General features: G+C 41.1%; 1 protein-coding gene across 2 annotated transcripts; it reads left to right on the forward strand.

Annotated features, from left to right (window-relative positions):
- The first annotated feature begins 363 nt into the window (after positions 1-363).
- Positions 364-24,695, forward strand: mvb12ba (multivesicular body subunit 12Ba). Of its 2 annotated transcripts, none has more exons than XM_062483920.1 (10): positions 364-574; positions 3,852-3,974; positions 6,931-7,038; positions 9,612-9,708; positions 10,265-10,394; positions 11,207-11,344; positions 15,784-15,878; positions 18,051-18,106; positions 18,321-18,380; positions 20,153-24,695. In XM_062483920.1, the coding sequence occupies exons 2-10, from the start codon at positions 3,864-3,866 to the stop codon at positions 20,237-20,239; spliced, it is 882 nt and encodes a 293-aa protein (XP_062339904.1). In that variant the 5' UTR covers positions 364-574; positions 3,852-3,863; the 3' UTR covers positions 20,240-24,695. The 2 variants fall into 2 exon arrangements, with proteins under 2 accessions (XP_062339904.1, XP_062339903.1); XM_062483919.1 differs by lacking the exon at positions 364-574 and adding an exon at positions 640-797.
- Positions 24,696-26,264: the final 1,569 nt, after the last annotated feature.

The following is a 26,264-nucleotide window of genomic DNA, read 5'->3' on the forward strand; positions in this document are numbered from 1 at the left end:
TTTCCCATTTGCCAAACACTGATACAATGTTTTACCTAAATTCTGATACGATTTTCCTGTTTTCTATCAAATTGTGTTGGCTACCTGTGCTATACTTTCACTATAGGTGGACAATCATTCTAAGAAACTTGTAAACACCTACTTTACATGACCTTACTATTAATGTTGTGCTGGTTGTTCGCCTGTTAAGAATGTATACATTCAAGAATGTATACATTTGTATACAATTTATTGTATACAAAGCCTTAGCAAATACATTTTTGCACATATACAAATTAAACTGAACACATGCCAAAAGGACACTCGGATTGTGTGTAGCCTAAGTTCTTAGGCATTTGTCTATGAATGACAGCTATAGTGTTATCAAAGCCGTTAGCGGACTGCTATCGTCAGTCAAATGTCCAGTGCATCAGCTCATGTGCAGGATTAACGAGCTTTCCAAATTCCAACGTCCAAAAAAGGATGCGATTGCTGATGGTTTAGTTAAGTATTTCTAAAAAAGAGAAGAGGACAACGAAGAAAAAGTTATTTTTTCAGAGATTGTTCTTTGAAATTAAGTTGTTGGCCTCCTTGGGTAAGAAAACAATTAGCTAGCTAGTTAGCTTGTGAAGTAGTAGGGAACGCTTCCCTTTGCTTTTCCCCTGCGCGAGCTTTGTCTTCCAACTCCACCTTCTCTGCTACCTCGCTCTCCGCATTGCTCAAAGAGCGAGTCCGCGGCTCCTACTTGCTTGTCCGCTGCGTCTGACATGAAAAGCTGCTTTTGTCTGAAAAGGAGGAACACTGTGCCTCGAGTAACAGTTAAGTAGGGAAATAACTTAAGTGAGCATTTGTCTAATTGCGAGTTTATATTGTTGTTTTGTATTATGCTTATTCATTTAGCTATAAAGCTTTCTCGGTTGTGAGCTAATGCTAACTACCCAGCCAAACAAATAGCTCACACACTAACTAGCTAGCTGATAAAGCCCAGCAAGGCGGCAGCAGGTTATACCACTGGTTGTCCGTCTATGGGGGTTGTCGAGATAACTAGACATTTCGCTTCATTAGATAGCTAGCTTGCCATCTTTTTGACCCACTGTATGCTACAAATTTTAGCTACAGCAAGCTGGCTGATGTCCCAAGGCAGTAGCAGTTTTTTTTGCTAGCTAACTCTACCTACCAGCTGGTTAGCCAGGCTTGTTGACAGCTAACTAGCCTAGTTGCTAGCATGCTGGCTACTACTCATCTCCATCCAGAACGTTAAGTTGCCTTACCATTGGCAATGGCAGAGAACTCTAAAGGCCGTGTTTCATTGCTGTCTGGTATACTTTGTTATTAGACTAGCATTACTGTCTTCACGACAGAGAAGAGCTAGCTAGCGAATAGGTCGCGGGGACAAGGGCCCAAGCATTACTCGCTGACCTAGTAGTAGCAGATATAGTAAGTAAAATCTTTTAGGTTTGTCTCAGTTTCGTTTTGGCTGCACATTGTTAATTTCGATAAGCATTGTTTTCCATTTGTCAGTACACTTCCATGGTCACTTAAATGTAAGTGGATAAGGGATAGGTCTACACGACATATGTCACTTTTGTGCATTCTTTGATACCAGTCAGTTGAGGGCATTTGACTGTGATGATATCTGTGACCTCCTGGAACCTGGAGATTTCAAACAGCATATTCGCTGCTGCTGCCTGCCACTAAAACCATCTGACTTTCCTAAATCAAGAGAGTTTGTGTGTAAACCATATTACTAAGCATACGTTTGTGCAACTCATTGCACTATAAGCAGATGTGGAACTCATGTTACTATAAACAGAAGTAGCGTCTGGACAGTTTCTGCAATCTTGGCAGCTGGGTTCCTCTGTCTCTCCTTAGACATGCCTTTTTACACAAGGAGAATGCAGGCAGGACTATATTCGATGTGGACCCGAATAGGCCGATGTAAAGCCAGGCACGTAAGTGGTACATTGTACGCAGTGTACAACGTAATGCGTGCGTAGGTCTACCATCCTGCACGTGCTAAGGATGAGTGTGGAAGCTTTTTAATATTCCCTAGAAACCTAGATTTAAAATACGTAAAGTATGTACTCTGTCTGGTACACGGGTCTGCTTGTACATAGTATGAAGTCTGGACTATCCTTGCTCTGATGATGCAGAACAAGGATAAACTGATGTAGGCCTTGGTTTACTAATGTATCTCTGTTACCTGACTTCAGTGTATAAAAGCATGCAGGTATTTGTCAGTTTGCCTTATGTACCTAACAAGTTAGCGGTACTGAAAGTAGGAACAAAACCACCTAGCATCTCTGAACTGTCTGTGGGATTTCAGTTCTGATGCTTCAGCACTAGTCGTTCGCAGCTCACCTCTGAAGTTTTGGCTAAATCAGGTGTCATGTAGTGTTTGTTTTGTCGCCTGCTCCATAGATTGACACCTTTTTTTTGGTACCTCCATGAGCTCAAGAGTACCAGCCTATATTTTATGTCAAATCAATTCCTGTTGTCTCAAGCTGCCTCTAATCACCCTGCTGAGTTCACACAGCTCTACGTTGTTTTGGTCATGGGTGCATTGTAGCCATCGAGATGCCAAACCATGTTGCCTTGGTGACCTCTAAGGCAGTCCTTTTTTACAGTCCTCAGCCTGTAAAAAAACAAACAAACAAGAAAAACACTGAGAAGAGAAGGGGGTAGTCCTGTTCAGGCCTAAAAAGACAGTCAGCCAGCTTGCAAGTGTTTGCAGTCTGATTAGCAGTTAGACCCTCTGTATCAATATGTTATATATTCTTTTTAATGAAATTATCCGTGACACTCTGTAGCCTATAGTCCTAGCCTATGAGTTATTTTCTTGGACTAGTAGGGTATTTACAATGTTTTAAACTTTACACTGTGATTGATATATAGTGTAGCCTAAGTGGGCATTCCCTGCAGAGCACTTTATGAAATTGTAGGTTTTCCATGTGCCTCCCACTCATGTTTGTTATGCTGTATGCCTTTGTGATGAGACTGCTAAGATTTTGTTCAAACATGTTCAGGTTCTGGCGGGATATTACAAACATAAAATGCTTGTGTCTATTGAATAGGCTACTTCTATTGTTCTAGTCATATTTTTCAGGTATCGTCATGATGTCCCTTACTTTGCTACATGATGTCAGAGTACAGGAATGAAGGGGTGGTGTTAAGTGATAGACTCAGAGGAAGTTTGGCTAGATTGTTTCTTTTGAAGAACTCTCTTATCCTACAATATCACTATTTTTTCCCCAAGTAGCTAGATGTCCCTGCTACCGCATAATATGTCAGATCAGGTCATTGTAGTTTGTGTCCTTAAAATGAGAGCAAAACAACTTTGGTAGTCCTAGTTTGTGAAAACAACTAGCTTTCCTTTTTAAATGAATAGCTCTTGCTGCCATGTTTTCTTGGCTGTATTTTGAGCTTTCCATTTGGGTATGATCCTGAGGCTAATCCTCTTAACTTGAGCCAACCTTCTCCAACTCCATAGAATGACTATGTTGATTAGCCGAGGCCTACCAGTCAGTTGAGTCTTGCTTCATTCTAGTGTCTTTCAACTTCAATTATAAATAGCAAACCTTTTGTGTACAAGTTGTCAAAAATATTGTTTTGAGGATTCTCTAGTCTCAAGCTGTACCTCCTGAATGATGTCCCTATGCATGACTGGATTAACCTACTTCTGAGCGCTTTAGGCTTGTTAATGAGGTTCAGTGTCACGAAACAAATGCACAGGGGCAACTTTCACATGTAGCTGCTGGTTTTGCTTGCATCACTCTCCCTTTCCATAACCCTGTCACTGCTTACCCCCGCCTCTGCCTTCTACCCATCTGTTATAAAGGCACTGATCCATTTGCTGTGCTTCTCTGTCCCAGAACTCTCCCGTGATGCCTGAGGTTCGGGAGCTTTCAGACGCGCTGCCGGAGATGCCCATGGATCCCATCACCGGTGTGGGAGTAGTGGCCTCCAGGAACAGGGCGCCAACCGGATATGATGTGGTGAGTACACCAACACCAACAGGAAGCAGATATGAGTTTTTATTTACAAATGTAGATCTGTATGTGCGTTTGCAAAATGATTGCTGAAGCGTGTGAAGCAACATAGCATACACGGAAGTGGCCATTTTTCCATGTTACAGACCTTTTTGTTTTACGACATGAAAGGTGCTTATATTCTGCCTGATGAACCCACTTCAGGCTGGCATTCATGATGATTCAGAAGAGGTCCTTCTTGTAGGCCAGTGCTCTTGGCGTCCACTTGGTAATAGACCCTCGGCTTTGCCCCAGGCTTCAAAACTGTGGGCTCTGCAAAGAAGAAGAAAAAATCTACTTCAATTGCGCATAACTGGGAGGAATAAATTAACTGATGCTCTGAATGGCAACAAGATAGCTTGGCCACAGTTCAGGGTGGATGGTTGACAGAAGGGGTGGAGCCTCCCTGTCGGTATAGGGAAAGGGAGGGGCTTATTTGTAGACTCAACAAAGAGAAAAGCAAACACTGGTCTGTCAACCTAGAGAGGCATCTTTCACATGCCTTTCCCCAAGATGTCCCTCTCTTTCTTGTCTCCACAATTATTGAACAGAATTTTGCATTTGCTTTTCCAAGGTTTTGATACATTCTGGCATTCACTCTGGTCTGCCAATGATGGTTGTTCTCCTTGCTAAAAGGACTGCATCGTTTGTGGGTTAGGCCTATATCATATTTTCATGGTTCCTGGTGTAAAAAGTTAGTGACTAGTTTCGGATTAGGATTCAAATAGGAACTACATAAAGTTACCATAGTCTTTACAAGTAGCTATACAACGAGTTTCTTAACCACCCTATCTGTAGATGTTGGCAGCTCCAGGACCCAGGGGTTCCGAGGGAGGAAGTGCTATAGAACCCACATCTCATTTAATCAGAAGTAGTGATCACACGCTATCTGAACCCTAGACACACTCGGCCTACGCCTTGATCCTCTCTGTTACAGTGAAACGGAAGGGGAGATGAGAACAGTGGATAAATAGCCTCCTGATAGTTGTTTACCATGTGCTTCAAACCGTGTACACAAAGGCATGTGATTCTTACCCTGCACAATGGAACACAGTTTGTTCCTCGGAACAAGGTGACGTTTGTGGGACATTTGTCGGAGGCACCATAGTTACTTAATTGAAGGCCGACAATGCTGAGGCGTGTTGATTTGACTTGGAGATGTATTGCAGGCCTTTAACTGCAATTAGAAGGAAGACGACCCATGAATGAAATGAAGAAAAAATGCTTCTGTTTTTGAAGGATGCCGTTGTAGCTCTTTCAGCAATGTGTCCTTACTGGTGAAGGAGGGAATGATTAACCTGGCCCTTGAAACATCAACCCCCCCCTTTTCTTTTGGAGATCAAAGATGCTGCATGCAGTCTTGGAGACAGTACCATACAGCAGTGAGGATGGACGGTTATCTTACTTTGTTTGGCCTTCCAGCTGTGTCTCTCCATCCCGACAGAGAACTTAGCAGAGTTCCCAGTATAAGGCTGGGAGGTACAGAACGTAGCTATCATGTGAAAGTTCTGCTTCTGGCTTGCACGCCTAACCCCTACTCTGTCGGCTCAGACGATTGACGTGGAGTGGCTTTCCCACAGACAGAGAGGGCTTCATTGTCTCCCATGTGAACAGTGGATTACTTTGTTGTCCTCCACTTTCTTTTCATGACTAATCTTCTGTGGACTGGATTCTGGCTAGAGCTGTTTGTGTAGAATTCTTTGTCAGATATTAATGGTGTTTACCTTTCCAAAATGTTTGAATTTGAACCTCCCACATCTGTCCTCCATCAATGTGCTTTGAATGTACAGAGGGTTGAAGTTCATTAATCTAGTCATTGTTCCTGGTTAGTGTTTAAAATGGTATTGATGAAAGAATGACTAAATGAATAGTGAAATAATAAACAAATCATAGAATATTATACTTATTTGCATGTTATGGAGGCAAGCTCATTCTAATCAGAGGCAATGCTCATTGACCTGTGAGCAGAGGCTGCACACAGGCAGTTCAATGTGAGAGGGTGGACGTCACTCAGCATATAAAGTTTCTAACCAACACACACTCCCTTTCTTTTGATCCATACAGCTGTTGTCCTTCTATGTCTTCCCCAGGGACTAGTCCCCGCCTGTGCCAGTGTTATGTCCCCGCTTTCCCCTTCTCTTTGAGCCATGACCCTTTGTCCTTACCCTTCACTGGTTCCCTCTCATGGGTCTCTTAGCAGGATGCGGTGTGGGCTGACCTAGGAAGCGAGGCCAAGATGAAGTGTGTTGTGGCAGTGAGCAGCACTAATACAGGTCACCTTCCCTTCCCCCCATCTTTCTGGGACCTTTCTCTTTGCTCCCATGTTTCTCTATTCTCTCCTGCTTCATTCATCAATAGTGATTTTCCATACCTGGATCATCCTGTTGTGAAAGTTGATAACACTCACTATAGTTTACAGATATTTTTGTTGAACTAAGTACCAAATGGAACAAGAATTATGGTGCACGGGAGATTCCTCCTGAAGAGTTGGCTTTTTAGTTGTTCTGGCTAAGAACACCATTTTATTTTTATTTTTTACATGGATCTCTTTGAAACCAGGTCTGCTTGGCACAGATACTCTTTTCACTTAGGCTAAATGATTAGTGGTTTTGAGTGGCTTCAAACCAGGCGTGGTGGACTAATCTTGTTGCCATGGAGCAGCTGAAGACTGCTTTGTGTGTGGCCAGCTTTTTTATGCAATGTGTGCTGGCATGCATGAATTGGCTAGAATACCATAACCCTAGGAAGTCCATTCCAGGTTTAGGGATAAAAAGCTGGATGATTACTTGTAAGAGTAGAAGTATAACACGATATGGGTATGAATATTTTTTTTGTTGTGTATTGTTTTTGGGGTCCTTTTTACTCTGAAAAGAACAAATACTTATTATACAAGGCTCTCAATTAATATTCTGCCGTTCTACAGGTTTCCCAGACAACAGATGGTCTGGATGCTGACCTTTGGAAAGACGGTCTCTTCAAATCCAAGGTGACACGCTACCTCTGCTTCACCAGAGTCTTCTCCAAAGAAAATGTAAGTGCTGACCTATACTCAACCTATCTAAATTGGTAAAAACGTTCCCAAACTGCCAGTGGACCATTAGGCTCCAATATGATATATGTATTTTTTTTTTTATTAGGGTTCCTCCAGTAGGAAGGAACCTATTGTTTTTGTTAGTATTCCTATTATTTTTCCTCTTCTCCATGACATGGCTCAATATCTCAAAAAGTCCTTGACCCGATTTTTTTTCAAATTTGGCCCAAGGTCACTCACTACTCCCAGACGGCTAGTGGCCCACGTACGCCCATAGGTGGCGCTATAAGCCACACCCAAAGTCCACGTAATTTCCCCATTTATCCAAAATGCCTGAAAACAACCTTCAAAACCATTCTCCTCATGAACCATAGATCCAATCGACTTGAAATTTGTTACAGATGTGTAGAATACATATCTTTATATAGGGTGAAATGGAATAAGAAATGCAATACAAAATGGCTGAAAAGGGTTTATTTATGTAAATGTCCACATTGCCTCAATATCTTTGTGTCAATAAATAAAACATAATTTTGACTGATGGTTTTTCAAAATGACATCACTCTGAAGTACCATAAACAATTTCACCTTGGTATGTCAAAATATGATTGAATTAAAACTGTTTAAACTTTGGCCGACTCTAACAACACTTACCACAGGAGAAACGTCTTACTTTTTTATACAGAAACTGACCACAATAATATCCAACACTGAGAATAGCTCAATGGGTTCAGATGGTGTCTTCAAAATGTAAGGTCACAGGTTCGAATCCAGTCACAGCCTTTAAGCCTGTCATGATATTGGTTATCTGTCTAGTTAAACAGAATGACATCATTCTGAAATACCATGCATGATTTCATGCAATTTTACCTTGAAATGTCAACCGTTTCTTAACCTTTGTCCCAAAGCTAATACTCTGCCCTTTCTATTCGTAAAATCTCAACAGTTGGTGTGTAGCAGAGAGGATAGAGAGACTGACTTGTTGTAACCTTATGCTCATGAGTTCAAATCCCCATTCAGCCTATTGTTGTTGGCCAAACATAAAGTAGTTTTGCTCTCTTGTTGTCCAACTCTAGATCTTCTACAATGTACATTTTTATAATATTTTGCCATTTTGCGGAGGAACCCGCATCGGGTGCTTGCAGCTACATTTGTATTTATTTATTTTATTTTTTATAATCATGGCTTCTTGCTTAAGAGCACCTCTGTTACAAAAGAGTTTTGATAACATTTCTGTTCAGACCACTCTGTTCTGCCAAGAAGCCATACTGGCTCGTGATCAAGAAGGGTCTAAAATTAGACAAGTGTAGGGCTGTACGTCTTAAGACAATCGTCTGTGGCGAGAAACGCATATAGCACGTGACTCATACTCTTGTCTTTCCTTCAAAAAGCGTCTCCTATGAAAACACCACCTTGATTTTCTGGCAGCTTTTCACAAAGTAATGTCGCTCCAAGATAAAAACTGATACTGTACTTTGACTCGCTGCCTTCTTCATTTAGACTAGGCTAATAAAAAAAATGGATGTGAACAAGTTCCGAATGCATGTACTATTCAAACATTTTAATCACTAGCCTAATGAACTGAAGTGAAGTATTCCTTTCAAGATAGTGGATTCCCTGAGTTAACATCCAAACTGTGAGGCTGTGGTTTTGCAAATTAATAGTCAACCTTTCCACTCATCTGTATAGTATTACGTGTCCACTTTGGACACTGCCATGTCGTTCCCCAAAAGAAACCATTTTGTCTCAAAGTAACAAATGATTTTCTGCTGAACATTGGGAATGTTTATCTTGAAATCATTCCAGTGCTCATTGGAAATCCCTCTACTGGGTCTTTCACAAACATCCCCCCATTACTATTGTCACTGGCTTCACAGCAGCAACCAAACTAAAGGCAGAATTCCTTCAAAGCCTTAGATTTGTATGTGTGATGGCACAAAAAAGGCTGAGGTTTCAGTGAACATAGCCGTACTTCAACGCTCTCTGTCCGTACGTTGAAGGGACTGATAAAGGATAGTCGATAACGCATCTCTTCCAAAGGTAATCCAACAAAGCTCTGTCTCTTTATCTATCTCCTAGAGAAACAAGGTTTGGCCCTCAAATAGCCACGCAGCAAACAATTACATTCCCTTTCCTCCACGACTGTCCATCAAGCTAAGGCTAATGTCCGTTCAGTTCCCCACCGTATTGAAGTGTGACCAGATGTGACAGTTCCATCAACAAAAGCTATTTTGTCTGCCAATCAATATGTGGCCTGGCGTAATTATCTGTGACAAAAACAGATACTGTGAAATTAGGCATTGAAGTGTGCGATGGAAACACTGAAGTCTGTGATTTATCACTGCCACAGAGCTGCTGGGGAGACATCCCTATGTCAGGGAAGGTACCTGTCTTTTCTAGCGTTAACATTGTTAGCACATATGCGGTGAGGACTTGAAAACAGGCCAAGTTCTGCCTCTGTCCCGGCTTAGGAAGGAAATTTCGACGGACAGTGAATGGGGGCTTGTGGTTCGTGTCTTTTTTTGTGTTTTTTTACTCACTCACTTTCTGTCTTTCTCTTTATCTCTCTGCAGAGTCATTTAGGAAATGTGCTGGTGGATATGAAGCTTATTGACATTAAAGATACCCTGCCTGTAGGGTTCATTCCTATACAGGAGACTGTGGATACACGTAAGCAAAATTTCCTACATCGAATAACTCTTTTTCATCTTACTTTAAAACAGCAATAGAAAAATATACAAACCTATATTGCATTTAGAGGACCTGAAAGTTGAACAGCCGGAAAGCATCTTTCGCATCTATATGCAGGCCAGCTTTTGCCCAGGCTTTTTCAGAGGGTCAAGAGTTCATGCAGTTTACTGGATTGACATGGCTACATGCAATTTTAATTTGACCGGTTTGTGTTAAACTTCAATCGGATGTTTTTCTATGTCTTCCTTTGTGGACCGAGAGGAAGCTGAGGTCATAACAGACTTTTCTCCCCAACTGGGCTGATTTATTATTTAAAGACAGTAACATGACCACACAAGTGTAATGACACACCTCCTTCCCCCCCCCCCCCCCCCTCTCTCTCTTTCTCTCTCTGGACCTCTGTTGGTATCTCTTTTCTCTTCTCTCTCTCACCATTTTCCTCTCCCCTTTTTCTTGCTCTGCCCCTTATCCCCTCTCTATTTCTCTCTCTTTCTTCCTTTTATCTCTCTCTCTCTCCCTGCCTGACCACACACAGAGGAGCAGGCCTTCCGGAAGAGGAGGCTGTGTATCAAGTTTATCCCTCGGGACTCCACAGAGGCAGCCATCTGTGATATTCGGATTATGGGGAGGTCCAAGCAAGCCCCACCACAGTACACTTTCATAGGGTGGGTACTAGGGGTGGACGGTATTACCGGTAAATATACCGGTATTAATTTGCTCTACCATATGGATTTTGACTATAACCGCGTGCTAACCGCGGAGAGCCTTTCTGAAATAAGTTTTGTCACAGCCCCATTCACACCAGGCACTGCATGAAATTACTGTACGGAACTTTTAATGCAAACATAGCAAGCAATCTTCCGCATCCTAATAACCAGTATTGCAAAGATGGAGGAGAGACACGTTTTGGGTCTTTATCCTTTGGTTTTATATGACACAATTTCAGACGTTTACAGGGACTTAAACGTCATAAATGCAGCATGGAAGAGTGTAGGGCCATATAATGATTAAAGCTAGCTCACTACAGATATTGAACAAAGTTTTCTTGCGATCCCATAAACGTTTTGTTGAAACCTGCGTAGTATTAGCTCTTTTTCCGTGGCAAAGCACTGCAAAAGTTTGAACATTTCATCTCATGCAACACACCTGCCGTACCCCATCGAAACACGGTCGAGTGTGGTAGATTAGCCGCAGCGGTGCAGATTTTTGTATTCTACTGAAACAAGTAGACTACAATTTTTGATCTTAACAGGCCTGCTTCTGGGCACAGTCAGTAGGATAGCAAACATAGTAATTGACTGCCCATCAAAATAGGTTATTTTGCCTGTATAATTTCACTGTCGGCATGCTTATCTTTACATTTTAGTCACCCTTTTCCATTTTCATCATATGAACATGGTTTAAATCAACTTTTCCCCTAACGCCTATAACTGTATGCTGACGTGGGCTTGATTAAGAGGCTGTGGTTGGCTTGCAGAGAGCTGAACAACATGGGGATCTGGTATCGCATGGGTAAGGTCCCACGGGCCCAGGACTGCCAGCAGATTCCGACCACCAACAACATCCAGAACATCAACTCAACAGCAAACTCAGTCCCAACGGCTCCAATGCCCAAGTAAGTAAGCACGTCGTAGCTCACAGGCTCACTGCTGACTTCAAACTGATAACTAAAAACACGTGTGGTGCAGATTAGTTAATGTGTTCATTGGATTAACTCACACCTACACCTTTTGAGAGGTGACAAGAGTGCATGACTCACGACATCTCCACTGCATTCGTGACTGAGAGTTCCGTGTGGGGAGCAGTGTGTCCAGCCCACAGCCAAGCGTACACACACACCTCTGAATGGAAATGTGGAATCCAAAATGCAAAGAGGAACAGCCCACAGCTATAGTCCCAGGATAGAGAACAGTCTGTGGTCTGCAAGATGGTATGATTCTAGATATGTCCTCTGGGCTTCCTGCAGTCTAACTTCAACCAGATAAGCAGAGGAGATCCTGTCTGGATCATTGTTTTTATTCTATATTCATGATTTAGATTAATTATTTAATCCAAACTAATTTGAACAGGGGGCACAACTAAATATTATGAAACAATGGAATCCTTAGTCTAATTCTTTCAATTCTCAGAATAAGACTTTTTTTAAAGCTACAATAAAACAACTTATTTATCCTTTCCCTGTCCAAAATGACATAATTGCACTTTTTGTGTTTGCCATATGGGGATAATGAATTAATCTAATAGCCACAAACTGACTACAGCGTAGTCTCTAAGAAAGTGCTGTGTGATAGCAATACTGTAGTTTGACACAACTGGTGACAGTTATAGACTAAAACATACCCTTCCTCTGCTATATAAGGGAACGCCACATCTCCCATTCCTGTCTTTTAAATCCCTCACAGGAAAAGCACGACACTAGGAAACCCACCCTCTACAGGGTGGAGACCACTTTTCAGGCCAACGCGCAAGATGCACATTAGAACCGTTGGAAATTATTTTTACTTTTTTGGACTTGGAACAATACAAGTCTCTTAAAACATACAAACACACACAACTACCACAAAGTCAAATTTGTTTATTAAACACATTTTAAAACAACAGCAGTTGACCAGCTGTACAATCAAAATTTCAAAAACCATTAAACACAAAAGACCAGTTGAATATACAAAGAAGACAAAGAAAGGCAACACTCATACTGAGTTAGATGCCAGGGACTAAAGATGTGTTTTAAGACAGGATTTAAAAAAACAGCTAGTGTAACGGCCAGCCTAACATGCAGAAGGAACTCATTCCAGAGTTTGGGTTTCTGCTTTGCAGCTGACTGTCTGACATGGTTGGCCTAGGTCACTTATTTGGGCTGGCTCGGGTCCAGCCCACTAGTATGACATACCTCTCGAGCCAGACCGCTGTCCAACTCCACTAAAGTGGATGGTCTGGATACTTCTTAGCTCCAAAGCAAGTAGTGGTGGCGGCATAGAGCCAATGGAAGCTGGCAAGAGCACTTTCTGAATGTGGTTGCCAGTTCAGGACAGTCATCCAAAAGTTGATATCACATGGGTAGCTAACGTTATATCTGCACTTAAAGTACGCAGCTTACGATTGCTTTGCAGCCTCTTGGCAAAGTAGGGTCAGGGTCGACATCTTGAAAGAAGCAGGAAGCCAGCCCATGTCCAGCTGTTTCCTCTCCTGGTGTCTGTCCCACTCCTCACACTCTTGACGCGATCTCACTGTCACTGACACGTTAGATCCTCTGGCATTTTGTTTAAACAGTTATGACAGCTTTTATGTGCTATTCACGTCAATGTTGGTTCTGTCATAACTGGATAATGTGAATGTATACCTCTTACTGTCACAAGGCCTAGCCTAATCGTCTTAGATTCCCACATTCGCAGCCTACATACATGGTTATATTGATGTAATTTCATAAAGCATTCCAGCACATCCCAGTCAAACACCTCAGCTGAGTGGCAGCTTGTTACTCTAAACAATAATAAATTGCACTCCAAACTCCTGGGTAATAGTGAGTGCCAAGATGGCTTCTACAATTATTGTAGGAAAATCGATCAGAGAATTGATCACGAAGTTTGGCATTAACCAGATAGTCTAGATGCTTGTAACAGCTTAGTGATCAGAAAGTAGTATTTAAGAAGTAGTATTGGCATAGTAATGGCATACATCAACCTATTTTAGCTCTGCCATGTTTGTAAATGTATCAAGATGTAAATCAGCTCTAGACATAACTACGCTGGTGTTAATCAATCAAAAGCTTTATTTAAGGACATACACAGTCCAAAGCACAAAGAAAGGAAGCACAAGAAAAAAAGAAATAAAAAACAAACACAAAAAAAGTCAATCCACAATATCACCTATTTACATATAGGCTAAAACACACATGGTTCCCCATACTGGAGAAGAACCTTACTGAACTTAGTTTGTCATTGTTGAAATGCTACCGTCTGCAGAATCGGATAACCTACACCTGTACATGACATTGCACAGCAGAGCAGGGTTGGCACACGCCTATACTGACAAACATTTGGCTTGCACTGCTCCATCGTGACACCTTAAGCAACAGCCTCTTCCCATCATTATTGCAACATTGAGTTTCTGCATGCTGCTCTTTCTGCAGCGCCGTCACAAATGGGCAATATACACAGGGGTACAAAATGTGTAGTCTTCAACCCTGTTACCAACCATACAGCCTGTGCCACAGCTGTTAAGCAGCTTCGATATGTCGACCATAAACATATTAAAGAAATGGAAACTAAATGCTTCCCTGTCTAACTCCATTGCATATATTGAATGGAGCAAACAGTTAGCCCCATTTGACATGCATTGACTGATTGAGCATACCAAAAAGACAGGATTTTTACCAGAAATTTGGGAACTCAATAATTGTTCATGATTTATACCATAAAAGGCTTAAGAGGCATCAATAAGACACATAGACATTGTGGAATTATGCCTTTTATACAAATCTAAAATCTCCTTTTAAATCAAAAATATACATCTGTGCCATATTTCGGTTTAAAACCAAACTGTTTTTTCTTATTGTTGTTGTTTCCGGCAGAGAGGGTTGACGTTGTAAACAAGCTTATTTACTGTTTTCATTTCACCCTTATTGATGGGTGTTTGGTCTTCGGCCGCTCAAGCAATCAAAACCAGCCAGGCTCATCTGGAAAGAGCACCCAAACAATATCTGTCAGGTCCATCTATGTTTGTGAAATATCATGCCGCCCCTTCAGAATCCTATCACAGACACGATATTCTCCCTCCCCTACTTCCTCTGAGTCAACCTTTGAGACAGAGTGGAAGTCTTCATTAAGGCTGTCAAGTTGCAAATGCCCTAGATTGACGTCAACCTTTTAAAAAATTCTCCATAGTCCTGAGCGGGTCATGTCCAGGCGCTGATGCCAATTTTGAGGTTAAAAGGTCGTCCATATCAAGCAGAATAAGACTGAGACCAAAGCCAGATGCCTATTTTGTAAATACCACCGACTGTTGCATTATGAAGGTGCTGGAAGGCATGCCGGTTTTAGCTCAAATTCCTTTATGCTATTTTGGAATCAAAGCATTTTGATGTGGAAAGTGTACTTGAAACTCTTCCTTTGGACCTTTATGATTGAAATATGTTATTTGGGGAGTTTACAGGGGTATTCAAAGAAATGGTTAAAAATGGTAATTTAAATTGCCTGTGTGGCCAGAAAAGAACCAAGGAAGGAAGGAAGGATGTGTTTGTAGAGTTTTACAGCCAAGGCTCACCTGTGGCTCCAGAACCCCGAACCTATTACATCATGGCATCGGATATCCACCCTCCTGTTGTGTAGGGTGTAGCAGAGCAAGTGAACCCAAATGCAGCTGAATGCAGGTGGACAAGAAAAGAACTAGGGTTTATTAAACTAACTCAAAAGATTCAAAACCCAGATACTCTAGAACTCTTGATTCATACAGGAAAATAACGGGCACAAATAAATAGGAACACGTTGGAGAAGACGAATCACATAAACACAACCAAACAGACTAACGATCGGACAGAGCTTACACAGGGGAAGCAAACGTACACATGGGGGGTGATTACAGACGAGGAGCAGGTGTGCTGGTGTCGCTAGGAACCAAGGGAGAGAGAGACACGCCCACAGACTCACACACGGGGTATGCCCCAATACCCATACTATTAAGGAGTCTAGAATTATTTTTTTGTGTCCCAATACAGTCTGCCAAAAATACCAGGATGTCATACTGCATCCAGTCGCATTTTGCAAACCAGCGTACTTTTCTGGCGGTGCTGGCCCACAATCCTCTGCGCAGCGGAAGATGCGTCCCCATTTAGGCCCCGTCGTCACTAATACGTTTTCGTTTGAAAAAGCGTTGTTTGAAACCCACAGGGGAAAGACTAGGTCATGGCCATAACACCTGTGTACACAAACATCCTATACATGAATTAAACAAATTGTTGTCCGCCATCAAATGTAATGGCTATCGAGCCATAAGACATAGACAGGTAAGGCCACCTGATTGAGTGACATAACATGATGTTCTTTTTATCTCATACAGGCATATATCTATGACCCTACCTGCCAGTTTCAGAGGAAAGAATACAACCAGACCAGACTACGAGCATCAGAACTCCAACCTGTATGCCATATCAGGTCAGTCCCTTTTATCTACAATGTCAATTTCGTTTTTGGGGTCAAAGAGACTTTCTCATTGGCCGTTTAACAATAAGAAAAGACTTGTGTTCTCTTGGACTTGTTTGATGTCATTTTTCATGGCCAGGTACTGTTCCAATCCGAAAAACGCAATCGACCAAGAATGCTAAAAATACCCGGATATCTACTAAAAGCAATTTCAAAACTGACTACAGTGTCAGTGGAAGAAAACTGTACAATAAGTCTCCAAGATCTTGACATCACACAGAACTAGCGCCGGCCACAGACTTCTTTGATCTCCATGGTAACAACGATTGAATATCGGCCACCTAAAGTAGCTGCACCTGCCTTTTAATTTGCGTGTAATCATCGTCGCACAACGAGAACAGCTAAGCCTCCCAATTAAAAGTGCTTCGACTCCTCCGGCGGTATCTCAGTAATAAGACCCCTGCAGCATTACAGCAGACTGACAGGTCCCCATTCTGAATTAAACATGAGCAGGAGGTGAATACAGAGGGGGGGTGTCCAGGAAGAAGCAGAAAGGCCCAGACAGGCATTGGTCTTTGGAGGAGGGGGAAAGGGGGGGGGGGGTGAGGGAGAAAAAGGGGTAGCAGGGTTATTCAGAGCTTGTAAATGCTCAATGTAATTTGCATATATTAATCCTCTGCGCTGTTCAGCCATATCGAGGGCCCGCTCTCCCCCCCCCCCTTTCCTCCCGTCTCCCTCTGAAGTCTCTGAAGCTAAAATAGCAGTGACAGGCGAGGGTGCGCTCCATTTTCTACAGGATTTATGACTTGTGTAATTTGGGATCTTTTATTAATAAGCTCAGACAATCGTGTGCATGTGTGTGCGCACGCTCTTAATTGTTCCAGATGGCACTTAGCTGGCTGATTATGTGAAATTACTTTTTTCTTTTCCTGTCCCTATTCTTTTCCTCTTTACAAATGTTCAATTTTTTTGTCTCTTTCTGTTCCATCCTCCCTGTATGTTTCATTGTTTTTGAACCTTACCTCCAAGTGATGTCAAGTTCACTATTTTAAAAAACATTCTGAAAATATATTTTTTTATAAAAGAGGATCCATGTGACCCATTTTTTTATAATTAGTTTTTCACTTTTGCGGACTGTTAACCCAACTTTTATTTTATTTAGTATATTTTCCTATTTTGTAGAGGCATACAAAACTTCTTTTTCTGATGTCATAACGTCGTCAATGTTATAGATTTATGTCTAGTATCCAACTGCAGGTTGAACCCGCCCACAATGTGCACACTTCCCTCCATCATAATTTCGTAACATCAGCTAAGAGTGACCATTATAGTCTGGATCTGCACATCCTACAAATGAGGAGTGAATCTCCATTTACATCCCCTGACAAATACAGCCTCACCCAAATATGCCCTCAACAGCTAACCCATTAAAGAGTTTATAAAGATTCATTATCTCAATGTGCATTAAAGATCCCCTAATGAGTCTGCCGACTATTTGAGTAAGTTATTAATGAGTGTTTAATGCCCTCTTTGAGAAACTGTCCTTTTCCTTGTCTGCACTTCCTTCACTGGTCAGTGGGTGATGGGTTAACGGGACAGAGACGTCAAACAATTAGAAAGTTCTGTAAAGTATCTCTTAATGAAATAGATTTGTGATGATTATATAATAGTGTTCCGGGGCAAGTTTTCGCAGGCATCAAGTAAACATTCATTAAGTCTCAAGTGCATGTCTGGCAACTTTTCAAAAACCACCTGAAAGGGTGTTTATAAGTAAAATAATGAGCTAATTTGCCAAATGATAGTCAAACTCATCATTTACACAGCATAACTGCTGTCATTAAGTATTTGTCATAATTGAGGGTTCACACTCATGTTACTCTACCTCCTTGGCTTATATCCATGCTGTCTAGTGTCTACAAACCTTTTTTTTTTGTACGTTTGGATCCCAGTTGTGTTACAGCTTCGATTGAGATGTTTCCCCCCTGTACTATAAGCCAGCAGTAATCATTCCCTCCCAGACCCTAACACTCTGGCCTTAGATTCTGATTATGATAAAGAGGGTACAGTGGCAACACAACTTGTTTAATATCTAAAAAACTGTCAAAGGTTGTAGCACAATAAGGTTGATATTTTTGTTAACTTATGGGTTTTGTCACTGAAAGCGAGTTATTTTGTCTATTTCAGCAATGGATGGAGTGCCTTTCATGATTTCTGAGAAGTTTTCATGCGCCTCCAGCGATGTAAGTCTCTACGTACATGGGATTATTCGATGACTGTTATATTTTGTTTGGGTATCAGTTGAACTGGTTCCGTAAAAAAAACAAAGATTCTCTATGCTCAAAATATGTAATTGCATGATATTCCTAGCCAACCTGAATTGCTTCTTATAAATATTTAATATGGCCTACTGATAAATTAGATTGTTGTCTAACAACGTGTGCATGTCTCTCTCAGCTGCAACAAGTGGATTTGATGGGTATCACAATCAAGTCCTTGGCAGAAATCGAGAAAGAGGTGAGTAAAGACAATCACGATAATTTAGAAAACGTTGAACCGTTTTGAACCACGACTCAAAGGTCACCGGGTGAACCAAAAGCGTAGAATCCAGTTTGTTTTGCATTTTATAACGCAGCATTTAGGGTATCCTACCAATTAAATGACCATTTTGCATCAGACGGGCATCGACACGCACACTTGGGTCCTTATTTGGAGGGATTTACAAGTGTGGGCTACGTTGGGTGACTTTCTCAGCTCATGGATAATTAAAGCACACCAAAGCCTCCTCCCCGTACCACCAGCCCTGCCAAGGACACATTTGTCACTCTTAAAAAAGGAACCAGGCTTCAGATATTGGCACTGCAAAGAGTACCCAGTGCACTACACTCGGAGCAGGGCGAATACACACTACTAGCTTAAGAAAATGAGTTGGAACAAGTGCAGAGAGAAGATTAACTGACATTTTTAAATGTTTAAGAATGCAGTGCAGCAAACAGGACGATATGACTCCGGGCCTTGTAGCACGTACTAAATACATTCTGTCCACCAGATGCCAGTGTAGCGCTTTATTCCAAGGATCCAGATATCGGGCTGTGCAGTGTTGATTCCAATCATTGGAATTGCTCAGCACGTCCTTTTGATGGAACATGCGTTTAGTTCCATGTATGTCTTCTCTTAATGAATGCATGTTACTGTGATGAAAATGGTTTAATGGCTTTAGTTGGAGAACATTTTTCGTATGGGCGCTACACCCCTTTTTCCTCCCTCCATACCCTAAGATGATTAAGCATCTCTTCTATTTCCCCAATGACTGGAGAGACTTGCATGAACAGTAATTGTATCTAGTCGTGCATATCTAATTTGCGTCTATTTAAGTGTTGATTAGCAAGCGATTTAAGCTGACATCTTCATCCTGCTGAGAGGGGAGGAGGGGTTGCAGGGTTGAAGATGGAACGGGTAAAACGGGTTGACATTGTGCATGTGGTTATGGTATACCATAGACCACCCTATGATTATTGATAGTTTTACAGGCTCTAGGATATGCAAATAGTACAGTTTCCTCATATAATAATTGGAATTCTCATAAAATGTTCACTGTTGACGTCATAAGCCTTTTATACCAAAGTAGCAAGTATCTTCTGTGATAAAGAGTAGAGATGCCAACTTTTCCGGCTTAAGTGCATTAAAGCTCATCTGTCCTGTAGCATTGGAGCCAACCCAACACAGATTCTTTGTCAAAGTGTAAAAATCACTTGTCTTTTGATTTAGAGTGAACGGACTATACTCAAATTGGTGCCTTTGTTGTTCAATGCTTGTCATTTATAGTTTTTATGTGATTGTTCTGTGTTTTATGACTTAAGACTGCTGGCAGTCCTGTAGATTGTAACCATGATTGTAACCCTCAAACCTTCATTGTAATGAATGTTAAATTCGATTTAAATGAGCTTGATTTGCTTCCAGACCTCGAGCGTACAGTATGATGGACAACTTTTTGTTTTGGAGGGATTGTACGCTGTAATTACATTTTAAGCCACAAGGGGGAATAGTTTGTCTGGAAATTGTCAATGTGTGTAGCCGCTGCCTGAGGTTCAGCACAGAAGATTGTTGACTAAAATACATCCGAAATACTTTTTATCCAGGTCATTTGAATGTTCTTCCCAACTTTTTTTTCTCTATATTAAAATGTTATGAATCACCCCATTCCTTCCTTTCTTTTCTCCCTTCTACCTCATCCTTTCTTTTTTTCCCCCATCATTTCCCCCCCCCCCCCTCTCCTTTATCTTTCCCAGTATGAGTACAGTTTCCGTACAGAGCACAGCGCTGCGGCCCGACTGCCCCCTAGTCCTACACGTACTTCCCTGGGCTCCGAGGCCTGAGACCCTGCTCCTCCATCACCTCATCCCCCAACCCCCACCCCTACCGACAGGAGGAGCGATTCACAAACTACTGAGAACCAGCCCCACGTTTCGCTAAAAGAGAGATGGAAGAAATGTGTTTCCTTGTCAGTCCTCCTGCCGTTCTCTTCTCCCTCTTCTACACTGTCATGAGTACAGTATAGGCCCTCTCAATGGACAGTCAGTTTCCCTACGCAACAAGAGCAAGAACAAACAAAAACCTTTTAGCCCTTTTTTTTGGGGGGGGGGGGGGGGGGAGTTGTGGTCGGTCTTTTCTGTTTTTACGTTTCTGTGCTGCTGATTTTGAAAAGGAGGGAACCACTACGATACAAAGGGACAAAACTTTTTGAAAGGAAACGGAAGAAGGAAAACGAGGGGAGTGTGGCCTGACCAGCTCCTGTGTGTGGTAAGCAGCTACAGGAACACAACTGGAATCACAGCCACATCTGGAGAGATGCAGTATCTAGCCTTGTTGTGTATGAGTGATACACAAGTACCAGTCAAACAGCAAGGCGTATTTGACAAGTACACTCCCTCCCCATCTCCAATAGGAACTCTGAAAAGTCCTACACCCTCTGTGGCACCCATTCACACTTGGGGGGGGGGGGGGGGGTCCGTCAGAACTGTGATCAAACAACATATACCTGGCAAAATGATGAGGTTTGCAAACGTGCTGGTCTCTCTTTCTGCCTTTTTGGAAGCATGGAATTTGGATTCTTCACGAATAAAAGCAGCTTGACCGGATGTCATTGGAATTACATACAGTTAAACCAAGCTAATATGTATGTAAAAGAAAGACAAAGGGGTCGCAACAAAATTATTTTTGAATTGTTCACCGATAATCTTGTGGCTATCAGAGTTGTTTGTTTCTCGTTCTTTTTGGTGTTACATGTTTTCTTTGGGTGTTTGAATGATGTTGTCGTTTCGGTGTTATTGCTGTTGTCCGTGGCCATTATGTAAACCACTCCATATATTATTTCTTTCTGATCTGAGCCACTCATTGGGTTGAAAACAGAATCACTAGTACTGTTCAGAGCTACGCATATAATTTCAAATATGTGAAGTGTACTTGTTTCAGTTTTCTCTGTTCATCTAGAATCAGTTGAACTGAACTCAGAATAGAAACTCAAATATTTGTTTTACTCACAGGTCAAATTTTTTCTTCATGTTTTTAAAAGTCTTGCCAGTGCAAACTTGTGAGAATGCTGTATAACATACCACTACATAAATTAAGTACTTTTATGCACCAATAGATTTTACTGTTACAGTAACTTTTTTCAGTGTCTTATCATAGTTCCTTTTATGAGTATTGCTATATTCAAGGCTGTATTTTGTACTTCTCACAAAATTCATTTTATATTTTAGATAAACACACTGCTTTGTTTTAACAAGCAAATTACCAGGCTAAGGGAGTCCATTCTTGCAACAAGGTCTAGAGGTTGCAATAGAAAATGTTGCTGCAATATCTACTTTTTTTTTACAGAAATAAAATGTTTTATTGTGTTTTAAGTACCTCTATACTGTCTGTATTCAAACAGGATAATATGGTATTTTGCTACAGCAAGAACTAATCTTATGTTGACTCCTCTTAGGTCACAATGCAATGTTTTATTAATTTTAGATTGTAGAGGTCTTCCACTAGTTAACACATATAATTTGTATAGATACCTGGAAATACATTAAATAGATATCCAATGTTCTACTTGTTCAACATCGGTGGACATACACTTTTATGCCAGTATTCTCCCAGCACTGCCTCGACTCTCGACTATTCAGTTTAGCCTATTAGAAATGCATATTTTAAGATGTTTGGGTTCAAAGGTTAGAATTTGTATGTTCACCAAGACTCCTGCCTTTTTCACCCTTTTGTTACACCACAACCACTTGTCTTTTCAAACCACTGATTTTAACCTCTTGAGTTTGCTGGGGGCTGCATATCACTTAAGCCGTCAGGTCCCTCCTCCTTTAAATGCTTGGATGTTTGTACATGTTGTCTTGCGCCACAGTGTTATACTAAGAAGGTTCAGCTTCTTCTTTACATTTAATTTAATTCTGTTTAACCTCTGTTGCATTCTTGTTGTTTTCTTTTTACCAAGCATGATGACACTTGTTCTACAACGAAAATGTGCTCATCTTTTACTGTTTGTCATGTTGAAGCATCATATTTTTGAGTTGTGTCTTCACAGAACTTTGAGATTGAACATTTTCATAATGTAATATTTAGGAAAATGTGTTGCACTGCTTTAGATTGATTCAGTATTTGCTGTTGCCGTAGGAGCTTTGTTGAACTGGGAAATATCCATGTGTAACTTGTCATCACGTTGCTTGTCAGTATATCTTCCACTCGTAAATGCCCATACTTGGGTTCGAACTAGGTTCCTCTGACTTGCACGTGATGACCACCTCTCAGAAACTCAGTGTCCAGCTATGCCACCGAAAAGTGTTTTTTTTTTTTTTTTTTTTTTTTTTTTTTATGGCTCGGATGAGCGGCATTTATACTGAGTGAGTTCAACCATCTATGTGGTTATACATGCAAAATGGATGCTTTTCAACACTTTCATGCCAATGTATGCTTATCCGCTTACAGGTATTCCTCAACCACTTTTGTTGCATGAAAATAATCTGGTAGTCTGAACTGTGGTCTGGAAATACATTCTTGTGATTTAAAAGTATTTTCTTTGTGTTAACATCGAGTAAGTGGAAAAAAACATCGAGTACTAATGCGGATGGACTTATGCATATATACTAAAAAGCGAATTATTTCAGGATGAATTTTTTTTTTGTCCAGGGTAGTTGGTTATGAGCATATGTGGGTTCCACATAGTTTGGCCAAAAGCTCACTTTCTGTGTTCATGAATGAAGTCCTGTAGTTTGCAGCATGACAGAACCTGAATTTGGTTCCAAGTTAGCCACTGTGCTGTTTGGTTGCATCCCAGCGCAGATTCTCAGTACCTCCCCCAGGACCTGAGCAGCAGCAGCATCTCTCCTTTTGAGGTAACATCACCTGGGATCAAGGTTAGGTTCCATATGGGCCACCGGTTGTTGGTCAGCACTGATATGTTAACAAGTTGATATCTTGATGTCTGTGAATGTTCAGTGGGCACTCAGCCCACGCCTATGGGAATTCAACAACAAAAAATAGGTACAAAAAAACTTGTCTGTTTTCTGTTATCACAACAAGACATTCACTGAGATTTTGTCTCAGAACTTAATGTGTAAACATCAGACCCACCGCAATGGGAGGATTCTGGTGTGGATTAGCTACTTTTTTTTTTTGAACCCTTTTGGTTCAAAGCACTTTCCATCGTGTGTCGTGGACGGTAAAAGCTGTTGCCGGGCTATTAGTGTGACCGTCCTGATTTGACTTGCTGTGAGCGTTTTGTGGTGTTCGGTTAGGTGTGAGTACACAACCTGCCACAGTTGAGCTCTAGCTTTATGTTGCAGTTTACTGTACCAACATTCTCAAACATATGTTATTGGCACTAACTTATTACTCTGTGCCTAAAATGTACTTTCTTCCTTCTGGTAGTGATGCCCTATAATTAAATTAGTTCTGTGCAAACTTGGTTCCCTCCTTCTCATGTCTTTTACCACCCATATGGTTTAATGGAAACTAGTTGGAACAACAGACAGGAAGAGAAACTTTTCAACTTTGTTGGTTCTAATCTGCAAGTGACTTCTAAGATTTACTATACCTCCCGTCACACAAATAATCAGACACACATGCAACTGTGGCAACAAATCAAGTTTGCAATTTGTCCATCCTTATTTTTTATTTATTTTTACACATTGATTTGTGTAATTGATCCTGAGCTGAGATACCAGATCAAGACCATAACTTTTTCCAGGTCATGTTGTTAACCTTTTCCCCTCTTTCACATTGTCTGTAAGCTATTCAGTGTTTTGTCATTTTGTCACACAGAACCCAATTTACAGACCAATTCTAAGAACGAGAACAGACTGTGCTGATGCTGCTGGTGATTGTCAAATATTGCATCTCTGGTGTTAGTTGGCCTTCACTGTATTCGTAAGCCCATGTGAGGAACTCGCTACCCGATGGTTTTCATCTCTGAATTACGTTTACAATGAAATGGAAACATGGTCAATTTATAAATGGTGCCCTTCATTATTAATGTTACATAAAAGCCTTTGTTGTCAAATTAAGTTATTGTAAACTTTACACAGTGGATCCAAATGCAAACCCATTGCAAACTTGGAAAAGTATGTTCCATATGGTATAGAACAACTTTTCAGAATTATAGCTGTACATTAACATTCTTGATGTGATTAAGAAACAAAACAGGTATCCATTGTATCATTTTTTTTATTTATTTAACATCCTGTTGTCTTAATTGATATTTACAAAGGGACAAGTCATTGTGCGCTTGTTTGTCTGTATTAACACGTTTTGAATAAATAAAACTTTCATAAAATGGAATGGTGTTTCTGATGTGCCTGATGGGTAGACGTTTCAATTTGAAGCTGCTTCCATTAGTAGTTTTGGCTTCATGGAGACATTAAGATTTCTATATAGTTATAAATACAAGTCATTGTTTTTGAATAGTTGAATTTTAAAACAAAAATCACCAACAGTTCACTTCAAATCTTGAGGGAAATGCAATCTCACCATCTTTTTCTAAAACCAAAATTCCAAACTCTTCTAGGTCTCTGCTTTCATCCTTTCTTGCCCACGTGAGGCTGATTAAGGGGATATTGGCTTGCGGTGGCGCTAGGTGTGAGCTGATCTCTACCTCTTATTGGCAGATGTTTGGAGTAGATGACCAACTACACCCTCAATGCTCTCGCTTCCCCCCCTGGGAACAGCAGACTTTAAATGGGCGGAGGATGAAGGCCTGTAGATTCCTTGTTGGCAAGATCAAAGGGAGGCCATTGTGCAGACGGCTAAGGAACCTGACAAACATGGGCGAATGACCCTCAAGGAGCTTGTTATTTGATGGTCAGGAGGGATAGATGGTCCACACTTTGTCGCAGCTGCACCAGCAACAGGTTAGGACATTTGTGGCTTGGCACAGGTTGTTCCTGTTTTCTCCTCCCTTGATGAACGTCTCTGAGCTCCAAAAAGTTTGGTCTGAATTAGTAAGAAACCGATTTCCCAGCAGTGAGTTACGGATATTTTACTGAGGAGTGCCTTGGACTAGTAGTTGCAGTCTATACTATAGGTGTACAGTGTACTTTTGCTTTCTGCACAAAAGTATGTTCATGGTCCAGATATGTTGGACGGTCACAAACAGTTCCATTAACCAGAGCCTGAATGGGGTGTGGGGAGCGTGGTCCTGGGACAGGTGCAGTAACACACAAGCACACTCTTGGAGGTGCCAAGACTGTTGTTGGACATTTACAGCCATCCTGGTTCTTTCATCAGGACCAGATGTTCTTAGTGAAGGCCAGGACAGGCGGAAGCAAGAATATACGACAGTTCCAAATGAGGATGAGGTTTGAATCTTGAGATTTGATTCTCAAATAAATACAAAAATATATTGTGTACTCTATTTATTTTTTAAGAGAAAAAAGGGATGGTGTTCCTCATAAGGATGGGGGATGTCAAAGGCCACTAAAATGGTTTAAATAAGATACCATGGGTAAAGGGGTGCAGGATCCAACAGCCCTAAATCTAACCCAACCTCAAAACTAAATTGTAATGGTTACATTTTTGTGGTTGAAAATAAGTATTCTGATAAATCATTCATGTGCTAAAAAATAGTACATTGAAAATCACATTTTTATTTCTTTATTTCTTTTATTTTCACCTCGGAAGTCAAATACTTGTGTCAGCTTGTCATTTTTCACAGGAATGTTAGAGGGGGCCCATGACCTTGGTTGTCTTCTCAGTACCTCCCTCTCACCCTCTCACACCTAGTGTGTGATTTCTTCAGTGCTTTCTTTAACTTTACAGGATCTAACCCTTGTCATATGCTTCCATTGTTTCCAATTGTTCCCTCTCCATCAGACCATGGGTGGGGTTGTAAGTTTTTAAAATTATTTTTAT

Source organism: Osmerus eperlanus, chromosome 18, assembly GCF_963692335.1.
Source record: "Osmerus eperlanus chromosome 18, fOsmEpe2.1, whole genome shotgun sequence".
Lineage (NCBI taxonomy): Eukaryota > Metazoa > Chordata > Actinopteri > Osmeriformes > Osmeridae > Osmerus > Osmerus eperlanus.